At 42.7% G+C, this 18,761-nt stretch overlaps 1 protein-coding gene across 1 annotated transcript in view; it reads right to left on the reverse strand.

Annotated features, from left to right (window-relative positions):
- The window catches only part of LOC126484655 (UDP-glucosyltransferase 2-like), a 69,563-nt gene that overhangs the window by 5,170 nt on the left and 45,632 nt on the right, over positions 1–18,761 (reverse strand). The window contains exons 5-6 of the mRNA XM_050108246.1: positions 18,428–18,647; positions 11,899–12,195 (exon numbers count right to left, since the gene is read on the reverse strand). Of these exons, the coding sequence (XP_049964203.1) occupies positions 11,899–12,195; positions 18,428–18,647 (517 nt within the window). The remainder of the gene's footprint in view (positions 1–11,898; positions 12,196–18,427; positions 18,648–18,761) is intronic.

Consider the following 18,761-nt stretch of genomic DNA (forward strand, 5'->3'; position numbering starts at 1 on the left):
AATAATTCGAAGGGAGGAAGGAAGATTGGATGTAATGCCCCGCCGACGTCGAGGTCATTAGAGATGGAGCACGATCTTGGTTGGAGAGATTTAGGGAAATCACGGAATATCTAAATCAGGAGGGCAGGACGCGGGTTTGAATCGTCATTCTCCTGAATGCGAGTCCAATGTGCTAACCACTGCGCCACCTCGCTCGGCTCAAATAATTCGAAGCTAGCTCCAGAGGTAAACTCCGTATTACATCCAAATCCGAGAACGACACTTGGTACAGTTCCTTTGACAAGTGGCAACAAATTCTAACAAATAACGCTCTGGAATATTATTGTATTTCTTCTTATGGACATACTTGAAACTTGAGCCCAGTGAGCTGGAGCTTAACTGAAAAACATTTTTGTCAGCTAGGACATTATATGATATGAAAGTTACTGGCGACTAGTAAGGGCACATACACCTGTAAGACGCCCGGGGGTTCGAATGGGTGGGGAGCCCTTCAACTGGTTGTCGTTTCGGGCTGTGCGCCCTGTCCACACCACGTACCTGATAATCACACGGCGGTCGTATTGTTCTGCTCCACACTGCTGCTGGCTTTCCTGAAATTATCCATCGAAATAGGCAAGCGGGTTTAGGGGAGCCACTCAACGTTAAAACACAACACTGTTCTACGTCTGGTATGAACAATTATACTCTGAGACATCAAACAAAATCGCAAGTGGCACTGGTTTCCATTCTAATTCGTAAGTGTTTATCCCAATTAATGGATGATTACCAGTCCACAATATCATTCAGACGAGCGTACGCGTAACCGACACGACGCGAGTGATTGTTGATGATGCGAAAGCCGAATGATCGCACTAAAGTTCTTACGCTCGTCACGCATACACAGATATTTTGTACCAGTCCTCCTTGACACTAGTAATGACATTTTAACACTGTTCACAAAGTGAAATTTAGAGTTCACAGTTCTCAATTGTACGAGCGTGCGCGTAACCGTCGCGGCGCGGTTGATTGTTGATGATGCGGAACGCAATGACAGAACGCAGGTTCTCACGCTCGCTACAAGACACTGGCACTTAAATACTCACTTCTGTGGTAAATAGTATTACTGATTCACATTAGTTCATTCTGGGAGACCGAACATAGCGACGATGATAGATGAACGGCGCGACACGCAACGAGAGGATATACAAATACGTTATTGGCGGCACAGCTCACTTTCAATTACATCATTACGCACTTTCCTCTGAATCACTTCCATATTCCATCACGTTACTGTAATAGCACTTGCAGCAACACTTGAACTTCCATAATTATCAATGCTTTTTACATGCAGAGCTACCCACAACACAACACAACAGTTCCATGTCTCGTGCTCGACTCTGCAAACGCGCTGCCCGCATAGATACTCCGCAACCTAGCCAGCGATATGACGATAGGCTTACACACCGTTGCCTCGGAAACGGTTTGTTTGCGCATGGAGGTCTACTAGAACACGTTCCTTCCATTATCGCGTACTTTCAGTTGTGTGAAATTTCGTTATTAGTTACGATACGCACCGTACGTCTGTACATTATGGTTAGTACTGTCGCTCAGTCTAGCGTTTTGCCCTCGGTCAGGGGTAATACCCAGTTATTTGCCTGCGTCATCCACCAAGCAGTTAACGTTGCAGCCACACAGTTGAGATAGCTGGAAGGTACGTAACGTCCATGAAACATGTTTCTCAGGCTTATGTTGTTGCCTCGCTCGCGCTGTGGTTTATCTTTCCCTAATTTTGTGAGCTCTAGAGATAGTGTCATCAAATAAGAGTTCTTGTTTAGTATCTGCATTGCTATAATGATGTATTTGTTGTCAAAATGTACTAAATTCTGCAAAGAACTTGGAGGTAATTCTGAACCATCCCTTCGAGTGGTCTGAAAATGTAACTACAGTCTGCAAGAACGCGTGAGCGTCGTATCACTCACAACAAAAATGCAAGAAAAAGTATTTCCTTTCGAACTTAAAAAGAAGCTGGTATAGACACTGATACTCGCCATACTTGACTATGGTGATGTTACTCTCCAAGGACTTCCATACCACAGCTGACGCAGGCTGGAACTCTCGATGAGCGCTTCTGAGCGATACGTTTGTGACGTACACTTTTACGGCCGTGTCTCTCCAAGCTACGAACTACCGTGGCTACGTGCCAATAAGCGTAGAGGCTCTCACATTCCATGTCTGCGCTACCGTCCTCACAATCACTGTACTCTCTCTTACACTACTACTGAACAGCAGCAAAAATACAATTTCTAAACAATTCATTGTCTGTATCAGGGACTCGACAATGGGACAATCTTCCTCAAAATATCAAATAAATTATATTATTCCCAAATATCAAGAGACAGCTGTAGGTCCACCTTCTACCACAATAGGCGTCTCTCCTGCACTCCGTGCAGCTTATTCTCGATAGTCCCTCTCCCCCACAACTTCTCCCTACCCCTTGTTGCAGATTTCTCTATTTATTTTATTTTCTAAAAGCCATTCTCACTGTCATTTCAATCTTCTCCACTTCCCTTATCTCTTGCGTTTCTGATAGTGCTATATATGGGTTGAAATGTGCTAATCTGATCTATTATTATTATTATTATTATTATTATTATTATTATTATTGTCAGTTAGTAGTATGCGCTGACCTTAGTCAGAGGGAGTTAAAGTCCTGATCTGGTCAGGCTAAATAAACAGTAAATAAATACATATGCAAGGTTTATTCATGATTAACCTCCAACTGGGTATTAAAAAAGAGATATTTTTTAGGTCCATCCCGTACATTCTTTCTGACAATACTTCACAAAGATGCCAGTCATTTTCAGACATTTGTCTTACGCTGACAGTAATATGTTTATCCTTTCGTCAAAGAGTGGTTCCATCGGGGGCTCGTCGTCGGTCGGTCGTGAACTGGTAACAAATAAAAGCTCCCATGCCCCCCCCCCCCTCAGATATTGTGGTAAGAGGGCGCAGTGGACAGCACGTCAAAAACTGAACACTGATGCACGAAAACAGGAAGAAGGTTCGTTGAACTGTGGAAAAAAGAAAAATAGAAACAGTGAACGGTGTAAGCGCAAGACGTGCACACAACATAGAGCAGGCAGGGAGAGCAACAGCGTCGGTCAGAGTCTTTGTAATAAAAAACTGAATGAAGAGATCAACAACGAATTTCAACGGATGTCATGTGACGTCCACTACGAGGCAAACACAATGAATAATAACGAACAGAATGAAAAAAAGAAAAAAGTGATCACGGTGATGGACAGCCAAACAGGTGTTCAAAGCTCCCTCCTGCAAATTGTTTTTTTTTTTTTTCTTTTTCGTTGCATTCAAATTTGTGTCTGTTTAGTGGTGTAACGTCCGTTTGCAACAGCACAGAGTAAGGAAGGGACCTATAACGACAGTTGATTCTGCACAACTACTCTGCTAGTAGCCGATAGGAAGTGGCTTTCGAATAGGAACCGCAAATATTTGATGACAAGACGACAAGTCAACCGAATCCTTCACTGTAAAACACGTCTGTGTCATACACAGCATTAGTGGCAGTACGTGTGTCATATGATGGGAATCTCTTATCGACTCACCTGTTTTGTACGCGTGGTAAGTGAGTGACTATTCACCACATTTACTTGCGACGGTAATGTATATTTACCATATGACTCATACGCCATTTTATAGTATATCAACTGCCGAGACTACAGAAAGAGAACAGACATTCTAATGACCGGACGAAGAGTTCATAAGTAAATATAAATAATAGGCAGGGTAGAGTGTTGAACACGGCTCGTCTACTTCGCAATCCAGTACCGGGACCACTTAAAAACGGCGCCGTGGTTGTTCTCTTTCGCTCGATTTTGCACATGTTGAGCTTCGACCGTTCATTGTTTTTATTTTGCTCTTTTTCACAGTTCAGTAAACCTTCTTGTTTATTTGATGCTTGATCTGCGTTCAGTTTTTGACTGGCTATCCACTGGGCTCTCTTACCAATAAATCGGTGATGAGTGCGATGGGGAGTTTCCGCTGTAAGTAGTCAGCCAGGACTTCATCTTGGGGAACAGATGAAGTTCGCCATGTCCGGGCTATAAGGAGGAGGCAGAGAAATCTCCTACCCAAAAACTTTGAGTCTTACCTTCGTTCCATTTGCGGCACGGGATCTTTCATTGTAGTGAAAACAAAACATGATTTCTAAGGGAATCATTCCGCGCCTTTTGTTTTGGGTTGGCCTTCGGAGTTTTGTAAAAGTTCCGCAAAAATCCTGTGTTGTCACAGAATTATCACCCGTTACTCTCGTGAATCTGTTGTCAAAATTCAATTGCAATACTAAAAAACTGTAACGATCATTTCATGGTGTGATATCGCCTGCTTGAATAATTTGGGATTACTGGCAGACTGCAAGATGCCACAACTGCAAATTGTAAACAGAGCCCCTGTGGTCTGTCTCGAATCAGCCCTCTACATATACAGATCACCTTCCGCCGCCTCTGATGCGAATTAGCAAACTGTGTTCAGTCGAACGATTTCGAAATTGATGGTCTATCAAATGAGTCGAAGGTGTAGTCCTGGCAACATCCATTGTTATAAATCAAAGAGAGGTCTACTATGAGTGTAGTTTTGTTGTTATAAAAATGCAAAAGGCTAAGGTGTAGTAAAACACGCAGCATTGACTATAGTGCGGGTGTCCGAGTCTATTCACAAGGAAACCATAGCTATCACAAATGTTCCTACTGTTAATTATGCTGTTGTTTTTCGTCACTTCGGACTAAGCAACAATTTTAACAAACATCATTTTCAGACTCTAAATAAGTGTGCACACAGTTATAGAACATTTGCCAAATTTACGCAGATATTAACTATATACCTACCAAATTTTTGTGACTACACAGAAAATTTGTGACATATTTATTAGCAGGAGATAATTATTAAGCAGTCAATATAGTCCTTGAATATGATACCCTACATTCCAGAATAGAAAGGACGTTTAAAAAATTTCCATTCGATGGCCGTAAAGTGAAGAATCGGTATGCAAGTGAGGAAATCATCTCAATGCCGCACCAGGTTGAAGATATCTCTTTGGCGATACACCGTGTCCTGCTGCATGAAAAAGTCCGTAAATGCCTGCTACACTTCCTCGTCGGCAAGAATTGTCGACCATGAAGCCTGTTTTAAGGGACCGAATGCATGATAATCACCTGCGGAGAGGTCAACACTATAGTGCGGGTGTCAGAGTCTCTCCCACTTCAGTTAGCGTAACTTCTGCTAATTCCCAGGCCGCGCACACCGGACCACAGCTGTGGTTTTCGACAGACGTGCTGTCCCATACACATTCTTCATTCTCCGACGTACGTCGTCCAGTGTTTTATCACCGGTAGCCAAAAAAACAGTAACAATAAGTTGTTTTTGTTTGCACGCATTTGGTAATAGTTTACGTCTCCGCATTTACCACACGCTCGTCGTAAAGGTACGAGTGCCGCGCCAGTCCCTCGGCCACAAGTCGGTGCTTACGTGGTTGCATCACAGTCGCGCTGCGTTGCAAATGAGCTGCAGCGAGGTCCTCAAACGGAAACGTTATTGCCCAGCCATCGGCCATACCGCAATGTGCCGCGGTTTGCCACTCTACCCATTCGCCAGCAACAAAATTGTGAGAGACCACACCTCCAACAGTAACTAACAGCTGAAAAAGACAAGCCTGAAAACAAGAAAGGAGTACGCCAAAAGCAGGAGAAAAAGCTATGATGTAAAGAAAGCTGTGGCAAATACACGAAAAGAAAAAAAACGAAACTGAGGCGACTGTTTCCGATTCCGACATCTGCTGGAAGAGAGGCGACAGCATTTATAATGTCAATCACTTTAACAATCCACGTTTTATTTTGTGAATAATAGTAATCAGAAAATGAAATGACGAAATACCTCCAGCCTGACGTGTTTCAAAATGAGTGTGCAGCCTCTGTTTCGACTGGTCCGTATTTTCAGCCTTGACATACTGCACCCATGTCTCTTTTCCAGTCATGATGATTCCTCCCCCTCTTCATGGTAGTGCTGAAGGAATGTTAAGGCAAAAGCAAAACCGTTTTTTTTTTCAGTTCTGTCAACATCGGTTACACACTTTGATTTGTACTGTGCACAAATCTTATGGTAACCAAATCTGTCTTTGAGAATGTTCAAAATGGTAGTCCTTTAAATGTGAGGCACATCTGCAGAAAGTTCGAAAACTGTGAGCTGGCATCTTGCAAGCTCTATTTCCTCAATGTGTTGCACAGTCGTTCACATCTAAATTGGCGACACTGCCAGTAAACTATCAGACCGGGATATCAAAAACAGCGATCGACACACAGAAATGATGACTGGGTCTTATGTGGTGTCCTTAGGTTAGTTAGGTTTAAGTAGTTCTAAGTTCTATGGGACTGATGACCATAGATGTTAAGTCCCATAGTGCTCAGAGCCATTTGAACCAACACACAGAAAACGAATCTATTTTCAATTCTTTAGTATTGCTCATAAGTCTGGGAGCCTTACGAAGTACGATTATTAGAGGGGATAGCGAAGACGGTCACTAGTTCGTTTAGTGAGACCGGGTTACGGAAATTATATCCAATTTCTAGCGTCAGGCACTGCAAGAGTGTCTCTGTGCATCGCACAGAGAATTCCGAGAGTTCTCGAACAAAAAGGGACACGTAACAAATTACTTCCTCCTCCACACACCTTGCGAAATTGATGGCAGACATAGTAGAAATTGAAGCTTATACGGAGGCTTTCCGACAGCCTTTATTCCCAAGCAACATTCGCGAAAGGAACATGATAGCAGTGCTGGTTAGCACCTTTCAGAGCGCAGCTTGTTGAGTGTAGCTGTAGATGTAATCTACCAGTGTAGCTGTCGACCGCTAGTGTCCAGCACTAACGAAAAGTTCACATGCCGAAGCAGTCGTCACTCGGCGTTTTATCTCTCGGCACTGTGGCCGCCAGTTGTCACTGCGCTAAAACGTGGAGGAGAAGGTTAAGGCTTAGGGCACCACAGGCGCCGAAGTAATCTGAAGCTGCGAAAACGTTCGGATGGTACGAGAGTAAGACATGAAGCATGCGATGACAGTTTCTAATGAACCATCGAAATATTCGTTTAAGGGAACTAGCTATAAATTCAATACGGGTTGCGGCAATGTGTACTGAAGGTTCCTGAATACCAGTGCAATATCTTAGCCGCTCTATCACCCCGACCTATAGTTGGGAACGGAGAAAACTGTCCAAAATTAAAGCAACAAACGGAAATTTTGCAAGGTTGCGTTCATTATGCCACAAAACAGATAAACAGGTAACAGTACAGTTGAAACAATATAAAGAATACAGAACGCAATAATCTCCAACGTGCACAACGGTAGACAAGAATGTTCTCCGTTTTTTCCAATGTAACGGATTTGCACACACATTCTTTAATGAGCTCAGTATGCGGTGTGACCACCTCTGGCGCCAATACTCGCCTGACAACGACGAAACATGCTGTGAATGATGTCATCAGTCTCATGTTGAGGTTATAACGCCCATCCTTCCTGCAGAGCTGATCACAGATCTTGGAGAGTGGTTGGGCGATACTGACGCGATGCAACCCGTCTCCCTACTGCATCCCAGACATACTCTATGGGCTTCAAATCGGGAGAGCGATAAGGCAACGCTATGCGTGCAATATCTTACGTTTCCAGAGAAAACATCAACCACCCGTGATGTATGAGGTCGAGGATTATCGTCCATCAATACGAAGTCTGGGCCCACAGCACCTCGCAACAACCACGTATGATATCCAAGATCTCCTCACGATACCTGAAAACAGTTGAATCTTGTTGATTCTCCCGTACAATTTCATGAAGAGGTGTTCGAGTGGTCAACATAATCCCCGCCCACACCATCGTGGTGATCGTCCTCGATATCGGTCTCTATCCACAATGTCTGGGTCCTAAATCGTGCTCCACGTGCCCTCCGGATGCGAGTCCGTCTAGGATCAGTCCCCAGAGCAAATCTGGACTCATCTACTGTTGTGGTTGGCAGGGGAGCCAACATCGTTTTACTAAAGGAGGCCGAAAGGCACGCGTCTTAGCTCACGCAGGCTGGCGGGAGGTCTGGAACATGACAAGGAAATTAGAATTTAGAAAAACGGACGTAGCTGGTGGAATAATTAACATTAATCCGTTAATGAAGAACGTCTGTCTGGACGGTACATGATTCACAATATCAATAGTAACTGATAATGGCGCCTTGCTAGGTCGTAGCAAATGACGTAGCTGAAGGCTATGTTAAACTATCGTCTCGGCAAATGAGAGCGTATTTTGTCAGTGAACCATCGCTAGCAAAGTCGGTTGTACAACTGGGCAAGTGCTAGGAAGTCTCTCTAGACCTGCCGTGTGGCGGCGTTCGGTCTGCAATCACTGATAGTGGCGACACGCGGGTCCGACGTATACTAACGGACCGCGGCCGATTTAAAGGCTACCACATAGCAAGTGTGGTGTCTGGCGGTGACACCACATATGCGAAAAGAACATTGGCCTACCGTTCGATCGTCCAAATGGCATGTTGACGTCTCCACTCTAGACGCACCCCTCTGTGAAGACAAGCCTGAGATAAACAGACAACAGGTCTCCAACAATAAAGGCCACTCTGCTGAAGCCTTCTATACACCGTTTGCCTCGATACAACACGTCGAGGGGATGCTGCGAGGTCAGGTCAGATGCCAGTTAGTAAGGCTGTACCGTCGAGTCCTTCCAGCCAAATAACGGACCAATCTTTCTGATGTCTCTCGTGGTCGACCCTGTCCTGGTCTCCTGGATAATATTTCCGTGTCTGTCTTAAGGTACATGAAATATTTCCTGGGCCACTTGTCTTTTGCCCGTCCTGTATACGGATGGGTCCAGTAAAACAGGAACTAACCTAGAAAATATACTTTTCTTTAGTAGGGTTTTACGGCACGAAGAAGATGCTGTAGTTTTGAAAACCACTTCCATGGTCCATGCTGGGTATAATAATACTACGGAAATCATGAACTTTTTCACAGTGCGGCCAGACTGATAGTGATATGACATGGCCTTCTTCAGTCGTTTTATGAAGGAGCAACTGAATTATATTCCAAGATTTCTTCGTTTTTTGGGGGGCAAAATTCTGATGAAAATTTCTTCCGTCGTTAATATTACAAAACAATACGTCGGGAACTACTACACTAGCATACGTCAGAAACCACGACTAGCACTGTCTCGACACCAGTTTTTAATTTTTATCATCCATGTGCTTGTACAGATTTAGCATTTACATTCCTTAACTTCCATTCTTCAGGAATATAGCAAGGTACACAAAGTTAGGTTATGAAAGAGATATAGACAATAGGAGCGCATTGAAAATAAATCATGTAAACTAAAAGACTGAAGAACGTAAGCAAATATGGACACCCCATCTGTTGCGAACGGAGGGATCAATATTACCAGTACATTTTGGCAATAAAGTCCACAAGGTTAAAGATTACTGGAAGAGCAGCAAAAATATGTGAGGACTAAATATTGCCGCAAGAGAAGTAGTAGTAGCAGTAGTAGTAGTAGTAGTAGTAAAAGAAGAAGAAAGAAAAGAAGAAGCTCCTTAAGCGTCTGTTAACCATATGAACATAAATTCCATGCATGTGAATACAGATGACATGTTTTTTGGTTTTTTCGCTATCTTTGACATCATTAGAAAAAATATCTCCTCGTCGAAATGTTTCTGCATATAGAATATTCGTAGTCCATGCTTCAGCTGCAGCACTGCGGAAAGAATATACAGAAGATAATGATAGAATTCAAGACTGAAACTGGAACGACATATCGTAATGAACCTCAGAACTCGTCACACAACACAAATATTTGGCGTCCTTTTCTGTCGTTATATTGGACACCAGGTCCTGTTGATATATGCAATTGAAACTCGTAGGAACTAAAATAAAAACAGCTCGTTATCCGTAACGCCCACTGTTTGTTCCATCAGTTTCGCTTAATACTCTCGTTTCGCTGCGATGCGTGTAACATCCACAAGATAAATTTTAGCTACAGAGAGACGAAAGGAAATTATGCCTATAACAGTTATAAACATTATCTCACCGACATACAGAAAAACAGTGAAATAAAACAAAACGATGATAAATATTAATTATTTATATAATATTTTATGAAGTAATTGGACATATCGATGTGTATCATACAAAGACAATGATAGTTGCAAATTCCTTTTATGATCTGCGTACATCTACCTTTGTTTTTATCTGTTTTTGGTTGGCTTTTGTAGGTTGCGAACGGAAGACGGATATCGAACTGAGGTCTGTTAAGAAATTTTAATTATTTGTTAATTATTACTTGAGAATAGAAAATGCCTCTGAGTACTATGGGACTTAACATCTGAGGTCATCAGTCCCCTAGAACGTAGGACAACTTAAACCTAACTGACCTAAGGACATCACTCACATCCATGCCCGAGGCAGGATTCGAACCTGCGACCGTAGCGGTCGCGCGGTTCCAAACTGAAGCGCGTAGAACCGCTCGGCCACAACGGCCGGCTTGCGAATAGAGTTCATTATTATTATAAATATGAGTGAATAATTATTTGTAACTTTAATTCCTCTCTCAATAAGCATTATCTGTGTTAATTATTTCTTTCCGCTGCAAGGAGCGCAGCCATTGGTGATAGCGATTTGTATCGCATTTTTATCTGTTTCTTACGAAAGTATCAAAGGCTTGCTTGATGAAAATTAATCTAAATATGCACAATATAAAGGTAAAGTTCAATGAGCATTAATTCAAATACTTATCCTGTTAAAAAGGAAATTTGCTCTAACAATAGAAAGTCTCTGTCAATTGTCTGCCGCCATCTTAACAAGTATCTCAGCGACAAATTCAAAATTACGCAACTCTGCAGACATAAATGCCGAAGGTAATAAAAATGTGTAAAAATAAATGTGCACTTGTGGTCCCGAACTCATTTTAATGAAAGTAATTCGGATCAGATTGGTTCGTTAAAAACAGTGCAAATAGTACAATCCATATAACAAACTTTTCTTGCTGATGTCTGGAGCCGAAATTACTTACGCATGAGTTGCGAAGAATATTGTTTCAGGTAACATACGTCAGTGTTGTGTGCGGCTGATATTCTGCGGTTTTAATTATCATTTTGTTGAAGATAACTGTTTCCATCATAATCAATAGTTGTACAGAATATGTTGTATGAACTGTGATTTAGTGACACTTACACAACGTACAGACAACACTTCAACACAATGTAAACTTGGATTTCTTTAGCAAGTTGACCAAATCTTTAGCCGGGAGAAAAAATTATTTTGTAATAACTCACTATAATGAAATAACATTATCATTTTCATTTACAAATTAGTTAAATACCAAACCACTGAATAACACAGCGAGCGCCACATGCGTCAGGAAAATTGTGGGAACTCATGGGAACGATGGACTTAATGGAAGTCTTATCGATACAGTGTGAAGAGATAATGGTATTGAGGTGGTCATAAACATTTTATTATTGAAATAAGATGCAAAACTCGGAAATAAGTGCTCTCGTACTCCACTAGTAAGCAGCAGAGGTACTTTTCGATGATCCACCTGTCCGTGCTGGCCACAGCACTTTGATACTGTAGCTGCCAGTTCATTAAACCTACAGAAATTGAATTGTTACAGTGTTGCATTCAATGTAAATAACAAACAAGGGCTCTTGTTGATACGGTATTCATTTTTGTAAAAATAAGTTACATTTTATATGCTCATTTAAGGGAATCCAACAAGTTAAAGTCTTGTTTCTGTAATGACAGTCTCAGTGTAGTCCATATCACTTAGTCAACTCAGTTAGAAGCTTTGAAACGTAGCCCAGCGAACTCACTTCATCTTCTTTTCCATCTTCTTGGCGTGCTTTGAGCTCTTTTCGATTTTGAAGAGCCTCAGGATCCTGCACACCACCAAGTACGTTAAGACGGTAACGGCCGACGCAGCTGCTATCACGAAGGCAGCGACGTCTAGCAGCAGGTACTGGTACCAGGCCAGGTCCAGCGCGGCGGACCTCAGGTGCGGCGCCCCCTGGTGCCTGATGACGTACTCCACCCAGTACACCGCCTCCTCCAGCGGCGGCCGGGGGCGGTCCCGGAACAGCCGAGACAGCTGCTTGGCGCGCTCGCGGTACCTGTCAACAAATGCTGCATTGTTGCTAACACTCAGGAATGCTTGGTGCTAAGAAGACTGCATAAATTTCTTAAATGTCTTTTTCCAAAGAGGCAATATGACACCTGCATTTAAAAATCCGCACCTCTCCCCACTATCCCGAATTTTTCTAGTATTTGGAAGCGTTCCTTTGACCAGAGCTGGTACAACTACACGTTTACTCATACAGGTAGCAAAAAGCTTGTCGAACCACATTCCAATAGTTTTCACGTAATGTGAATTACCAGCATGTGCTTCTCAAGATCTCTTTGCAACATAATTATTGCTTTTGTGGTGTACAGTGACAGTTCGCGGTCAGTGGATTGAAACAGACGTTTTAATGTATCTGACTACGTACTCTTTGACGCAGAGAGCATGAACTTTCGTCATTTTAACATACGTAGAGATACCGATTTCCGGTGTACCAACAAACTATGCACATTTATCGCAATTATTGTACTACGACTACTTGCACTACGTGTTCAAAATTCACTCTCTTTCAGAAAAAAACCAAGAGTACTAATATCAGGCAATGGAGAATCGAAAGTTATGCTTCATGTCACTTGACAATAAATGTATTCTCCAACGTAATTCAGTGTTTTGCAGTGTTTTAAGGAATATAGCCGTTTACGCTGTCTAAAGGTTCGTTTGCTCCGAAGTCTATAACGTTATGCGTGTGTAAGCTAGCAATTTAGCCACGTTGAACTGGTGCAAGGTTAGGTAAATTCGTGTCACGGCTGAACACCATTGGGCTGGGTGCGCGCCGCGACCAGTGTGACGCTTCTGGCACGGACGAGCAGTGTGGCCGTAAATGCGGAACATCCCCGTACGGGGACGGCTGAAGCTCGCGTGGCGTATATGCAAGAGACGCTCCAATAAATGAAAGTGTGCCAGACAAGCTTAAAGACGGCTTCTTATAACTCGGTGAGAATCTATAGTACATTGAAAAGAAACTGGTGCACGTGCCTAATATCGTGTGGAGCCTCCGTGATCATGCAGAAGTGCCGAAACACAACGTGGCATGGACTCGACTAATGTCTGAAGTCGTGATGAAGGGAACTGACACCATGAATCCTGCAGAACTGCCCATAAATCCGTAACAGTACGAGGGGGGTGGAGATCTCTTCTGAATAGCACGTTGCAAGACATTCCAGATATGCTCAATAATATTCATGTCTGGGGAGTTTGGTGGTCAACGGAAGTGTTTAAACTCAGAATAGTGTTCCTGGAGCAACACTGTAGTAATTCTGGAAGTGTGGGGTGTCGCATTGTCCTGTTAGAATTGCCCAAGTCCGTCGTAATGCACAGTGGACATGAATGAATGCAGGTGACCAGACAGGATGCTTACGTACGTGCCACCTGTCAGAGTCGTATCTAGACGTACCACGGGTCCCATATCATTCCAACTGCACACCGCCTACACCACTGCAGTCTCCACCAGATTGAACAGTCCCCTGCTGACAGGCAGGGTCTATGGATACATGTGGTTTTCTCCATACCCGTACACATCCATCCTCTCGAAACGATTTGAAACGCGACTTGTCCGACCAGGCAGCTTTTTACCAGTCATCAACAGTTCCAATTTCAGTGTTGACGCGCCCATGCGAGGCGTAAGGCTTTGTGTTGTGCAGCCACCAAGCGTACACGAGTGGGCCTTCTGTTCCGAAAGCCCATATCGATGATGATTCGTTGAATGGTTTTCAAGCTGACACTTGTGGATGGCCAAGTATTGAAATCTGCAGTAATTTGCAGAAGGGTTGATCTTCTGTCACGTTGAACGAGTCTATTCAGTCGTCGTTGGTTCCGTTCTTCCAGAATCTTATTCATGCCGCAGCGATGATGGAGACTGATGTTTTACCGGATACCTGATATCCACGGTACACTTGTGAAATAGTGATACGGGAAAATCCCGAGTTCATCGCTACCTCGGAGATTCTGTATCCCATCGCTGTTGCGCCGATTATAATACCATGTTCAAACTCAGTTAAATCTGGATAAACTGCCATTCTAGCAGCTGTAACGGATCTAACAACTGCGCCAGACACTTGTTGTCTTACATAGGCGTTGCCGACCGCAGCACCGTTTTCTGCTTGTTTACAAATCTCCGTATTTGAATACGCATGGCTATACCAGTGTTTTTGGCGCTTCAGTGTGATTCACAGTAAGTATTAAAGCAAATTTGAATACATTTGCGATCTCAGAAAAGAGAGGTGCACCCAGTGGCACATCAGTTTTTCAGTATCTTTAGAATTACAGAAGTTACTTTTTCACAGCGAATAAAGATTTTCACAATGAACCTTTGAATTAAGAATTTTTAAATGTTCCATGAGATTTCAACATACGATATCTCAGATGATAGCATTACACTACGGGTATGATCTCTGCAAGATACGTATCTTTAGCTGTTTTATTTTTTGATTTATTACGTTTTTATATCTTTTCATTATGCTAATGTCTCTCAGAACATCACATCCTCCTACACCTACATAGCAACTGAATACAGCATGAATACCTCAGGTTTTGTAATACCGTTGGTGTACATATTTAACGAAGAGTTTACTATTTTTCCAGTAACTTTATTTATATATTTATAACAAGTGATATACGAAATCATGGTAATTTAAGAAGTGGTCACTCGCATATATTAACTGACACCACCTTTGAAAAAGAGTCCCAAAAGGCGCTTCTGACAAGCAGGCCTAATAATTTTTCAACCAATTTTTAATGACAATCTTTTGTCATTTACTGGGAGTGCACTTGCGCCAGAATACTAGCCCATTTGCTTATAGGCAAACCTTTATTTATGTTTATTCTGAACTATCTGAGTGTGAACGGATGTTTATAAGATTTCTTCATTTAAATATAGTTGTAATACATTAGTTTAGTCTGGGGAGTTGCCGAGTCGAGTTAGATGAAATATGTAGAATTTATGAACGATGTATTTTCGGTTATACTGCCTTCAGCCAATGGAACAGCAGATGAAAGTCACGTGGAAACTTCGACTTTTCGAATGAAGAGCTCAAGGTAGCGACTCTGGACACGATGTTCGGTCTGGAAGAGAGCAGACCTGCCTGTGGTATCGTGTGGTTTCTGATAGAGAGGCTGATAGACTGTTCGCAGTGAACGGCCCCTACCATACTTCAGTTTCACAAGGAATTTATATTTTGAGATATCTATATGTGTTCTAGACCAGGATTCATTTGTTTGGTTGTTTACAGAATTAATGATAGGGTGTAAGTTTCTACTCATCATCTCACATGTGTTAATTTGGTTAATCCTCATGTTGCACTCTGAACTGCTTAGAGCTGGTGAATATTTCGTACATTGTGACCACGAAATGAACTTGATTTCCGCGTATCTTTGATGACTGTTTAGTTTGGGAATTTCACTACCATTGTCGTAACGCTCTCAATGTAACTTTACTGCATTTGATAAGGGTCTTTTCTGTCTGTATTTTAACTGAATATCGTAGGATCACTTCCAGTTCATTTGAGATGTCCTTTCTCGAATAAACATTATTCACAGACTTTGAAATAGAGCCGTTGTTATTAAATTATTCATAAATTACTTTGTATTTCCGTGTATTTTATTAACTCGCAATTCTAGTCGATGCATAGACTATTTGGCTGCAGTATCACTACTACAGGTTATTCTTTACAGAGAATCAGCTGCGGGGCGTGAAAGCCAACGTGCGCGGCTTGACCCTTTGACTACATCGAGCTATTCTTTTTAAACAGAGCCGTGCATAGCCCAGGTACGTAAAGTAAGAGTAACCACAGGTAAAGAGGCAACCGGTTTGTTCGTTTGGGATGCTGTTTAGAAGAGCTACTCAGCTTACTGTTTGCTTCTGACAATACTGCAGCAGACAGAGAGGGCAAACACGGGAACAGTGATAGCATTGGGTCTGGTTTGGCGAATACTGAGAATTGTTGATCAGAAGAAGAACTCGTGAACATGGAGACAACTGTTAAGATCAAGGGACTGCTGGGCACAGCCGATACATCAGAATCAGTATTCCATGCTCTTAACAAAATTAAATCGACCGCGCAAAGATTTCATAAAATATTTAAAAAATTGACGTAATGAGGTAGTATTATGCTACTAAATGACGACAGATTACAAGCAAATTAAAAAGTTTTTTATTCTAGTTATACATAAATACAATATCGTTAAACCTTCGATCACTGCGAACACACCTCTCTGCTGACGGAATCTAACAACAATGGGGTTCATTATACTATGACAATGTCGAACGAAACCTCCGAAGCTCTGGTGAATTTCAGTGACCACTGTGTGTCTGAAAAGGAGAAAAGTAGGTGTGCCGTTCCGTATAATTGTGGTAAAACGATAAGCAACTAATTTTTCAGTCTAGGCTCTACAGTTTGAATTACGACATTGTTTCTGTAAAAATTGTGTACGTACTGTCTGACTTGTAGATAATGTCGTCCTTCAATAAACAACGATAAGCAGTAATTTACGATGTTAGTTTACGAAGTACTTCTTACAAGGAGATTGCTAGAAACGTAGACATAGTGTAGAGGTTCGTAGAAGAAACAGGTTCGTAGAAGAAACAAGTTGTTGATAGGCAACAGAAGTGACTATGTGCATGGGAAATATAACGATCACAGTTTTGGTGATATACCACAAAACAATACTTATCATTATTTCGAATTACTAGTACCATAGTCACTCAGGATGCACAAGAAACAAACCAGTTTGAAAATTTCAGCATTTTTGTATGTAGAGGAAAATAAACGCAAAAATTAAACAACGTTCTACACGGCTCACGACGCTAACATATTACTTGTCGTAAACTGTTACTAGGCAGCTCTATGTTGATATCAACAGGTTTCTTATTGCTGTTTTGTCAAATAATGACAGCTTTGGAAACTCGTGGCTTTTTTATGGTACAGAAAGGTGATAGTACACACATAGTTATTCGTAAGTATCTCTGGGGTTGGTTTCAGAAGAAGGCTGCGTGGAAAGTACGAGACATGGAGAAAACAGACACATGTCAGTGCACAGAGCATGTCCCCAAGTTTTTGGTTCAAATGGTTCAAATGGCTCTGAGCACTATGGGACTCAACTGCTGAGGTCATTAGTCCCCTAGAACTTAGAACTAGTTAAACCTAACTAACCTAAGGACATCACAAACATCCATGCCCGAGGCAGGATTCGAACCTGCGACCGTAGCGGCCTTGCGGTTCCAGACTGCAGCGCCTTTAACCGCACGGCCACTTCGGCCGGCCCAAGTTTTTAACTCACGTTGCAGGTGCTTAACATGAACATTAGTTGTGTCGTGGCAGACGGCAGCATATGTGAGCAGTTAATTGAAGTTGCTGAAAGGATGCGTGGGAAGGCGTAACAAATCAAATGGCTCTGAGCACTATGGGACTTAACATCTGAGGTCATCAGTCCCCTAGAACTTAGAACTACTTAAACCTAACTAACCTAAGGACATCACACACATCCATGCCCGAGGCAGGATTCGAACCTGCGCCGTAGCGGTCGTGCGGTTCCAGACTGAAGCGCCTAGAACCGCTCGGCCACAACCGCCGGCGAAGGCGTAACAGCAGACTAGTTTGGATTTCTGCTCGTAGGGTTGCCTATCTGCAGGCAAGAAGCAATACGATTAGATTTTATTTAGCGGGTGTTTTCTCTACACGTTATGACGTTATTGCCCCTTGGTTATGCGCCCTGCAGCCATGGCAACGCGCGTGGTACAACTCAGTAATGCTATACGTCATTTTCTCCATATCCTGCAGTTTTCCGACCATCGTCTTTGCACCTCCGTAGGTGCTTATGAATACGCTGTGCTTTTTTGGCAGCGTGGTCAACAGACAATGTAAGTTTTCTGTTCGACAATAATTCTCCGCACTAACTGTCGTGATTGCGATTAAAATATCCTCTTATTTTGCAGTCCTCGCTACAGTACAGTCGTACATCGCCACACCGTGGCTTTTTTAAAATCTGTGACTAACCTATATTTTGACTGTAACCAAAAAGATACGTTCCATGGGTTGCAGCATACACCTGGAAATGGATACACAATCAAAACTATGCAGTAACGAAGGATATAATAGAAAACGTAATTTTAGTCGAAATATCCACAGCGAGATAATAGTTATTCACGAAACAATGCATTACCGCTTTAAAACACTCTGGACAATAGGTTGCAGCCTGCATCCTCCACCATTCCTGGGTGAGTTCCTCACCTCGGATCGTTGAGGAGGGCGTCCATGGCGCTGGTCAGCGACTGGTGCGTGATGTCCTTGTACTCGAGCTTGATGCCGGCTCCCAGAGACTCCACCTTGAGGGCGTTGAGGAACTGGTCGCCAAACATAGGCATGCACAGCATGGGCACGCCTGCCCACAGCGCCTCCTGGGTCCCCATCAGGCCAGAGTGCGTTATGAACAGCCGCACGTTTGGGTGATCTGCGCAGCAAAAACCGGTTGAGGACACTCACTTTACTTCCTGATCGAAATCCGTGAGCATATTGCCACGTCAGCCAGTGGGGGAATACGGGGTACGTGGAGTTTAAATGCAGA

Source organism: Schistocerca serialis, chromosome 6, assembly GCF_023864345.2.
Source record: "Schistocerca serialis cubense isolate TAMUIC-IGC-003099 chromosome 6, iqSchSeri2.2, whole genome shotgun sequence".
Taxonomy (NCBI): Eukaryota; Metazoa; Arthropoda; class Insecta; order Orthoptera; family Acrididae; genus Schistocerca; species Schistocerca serialis.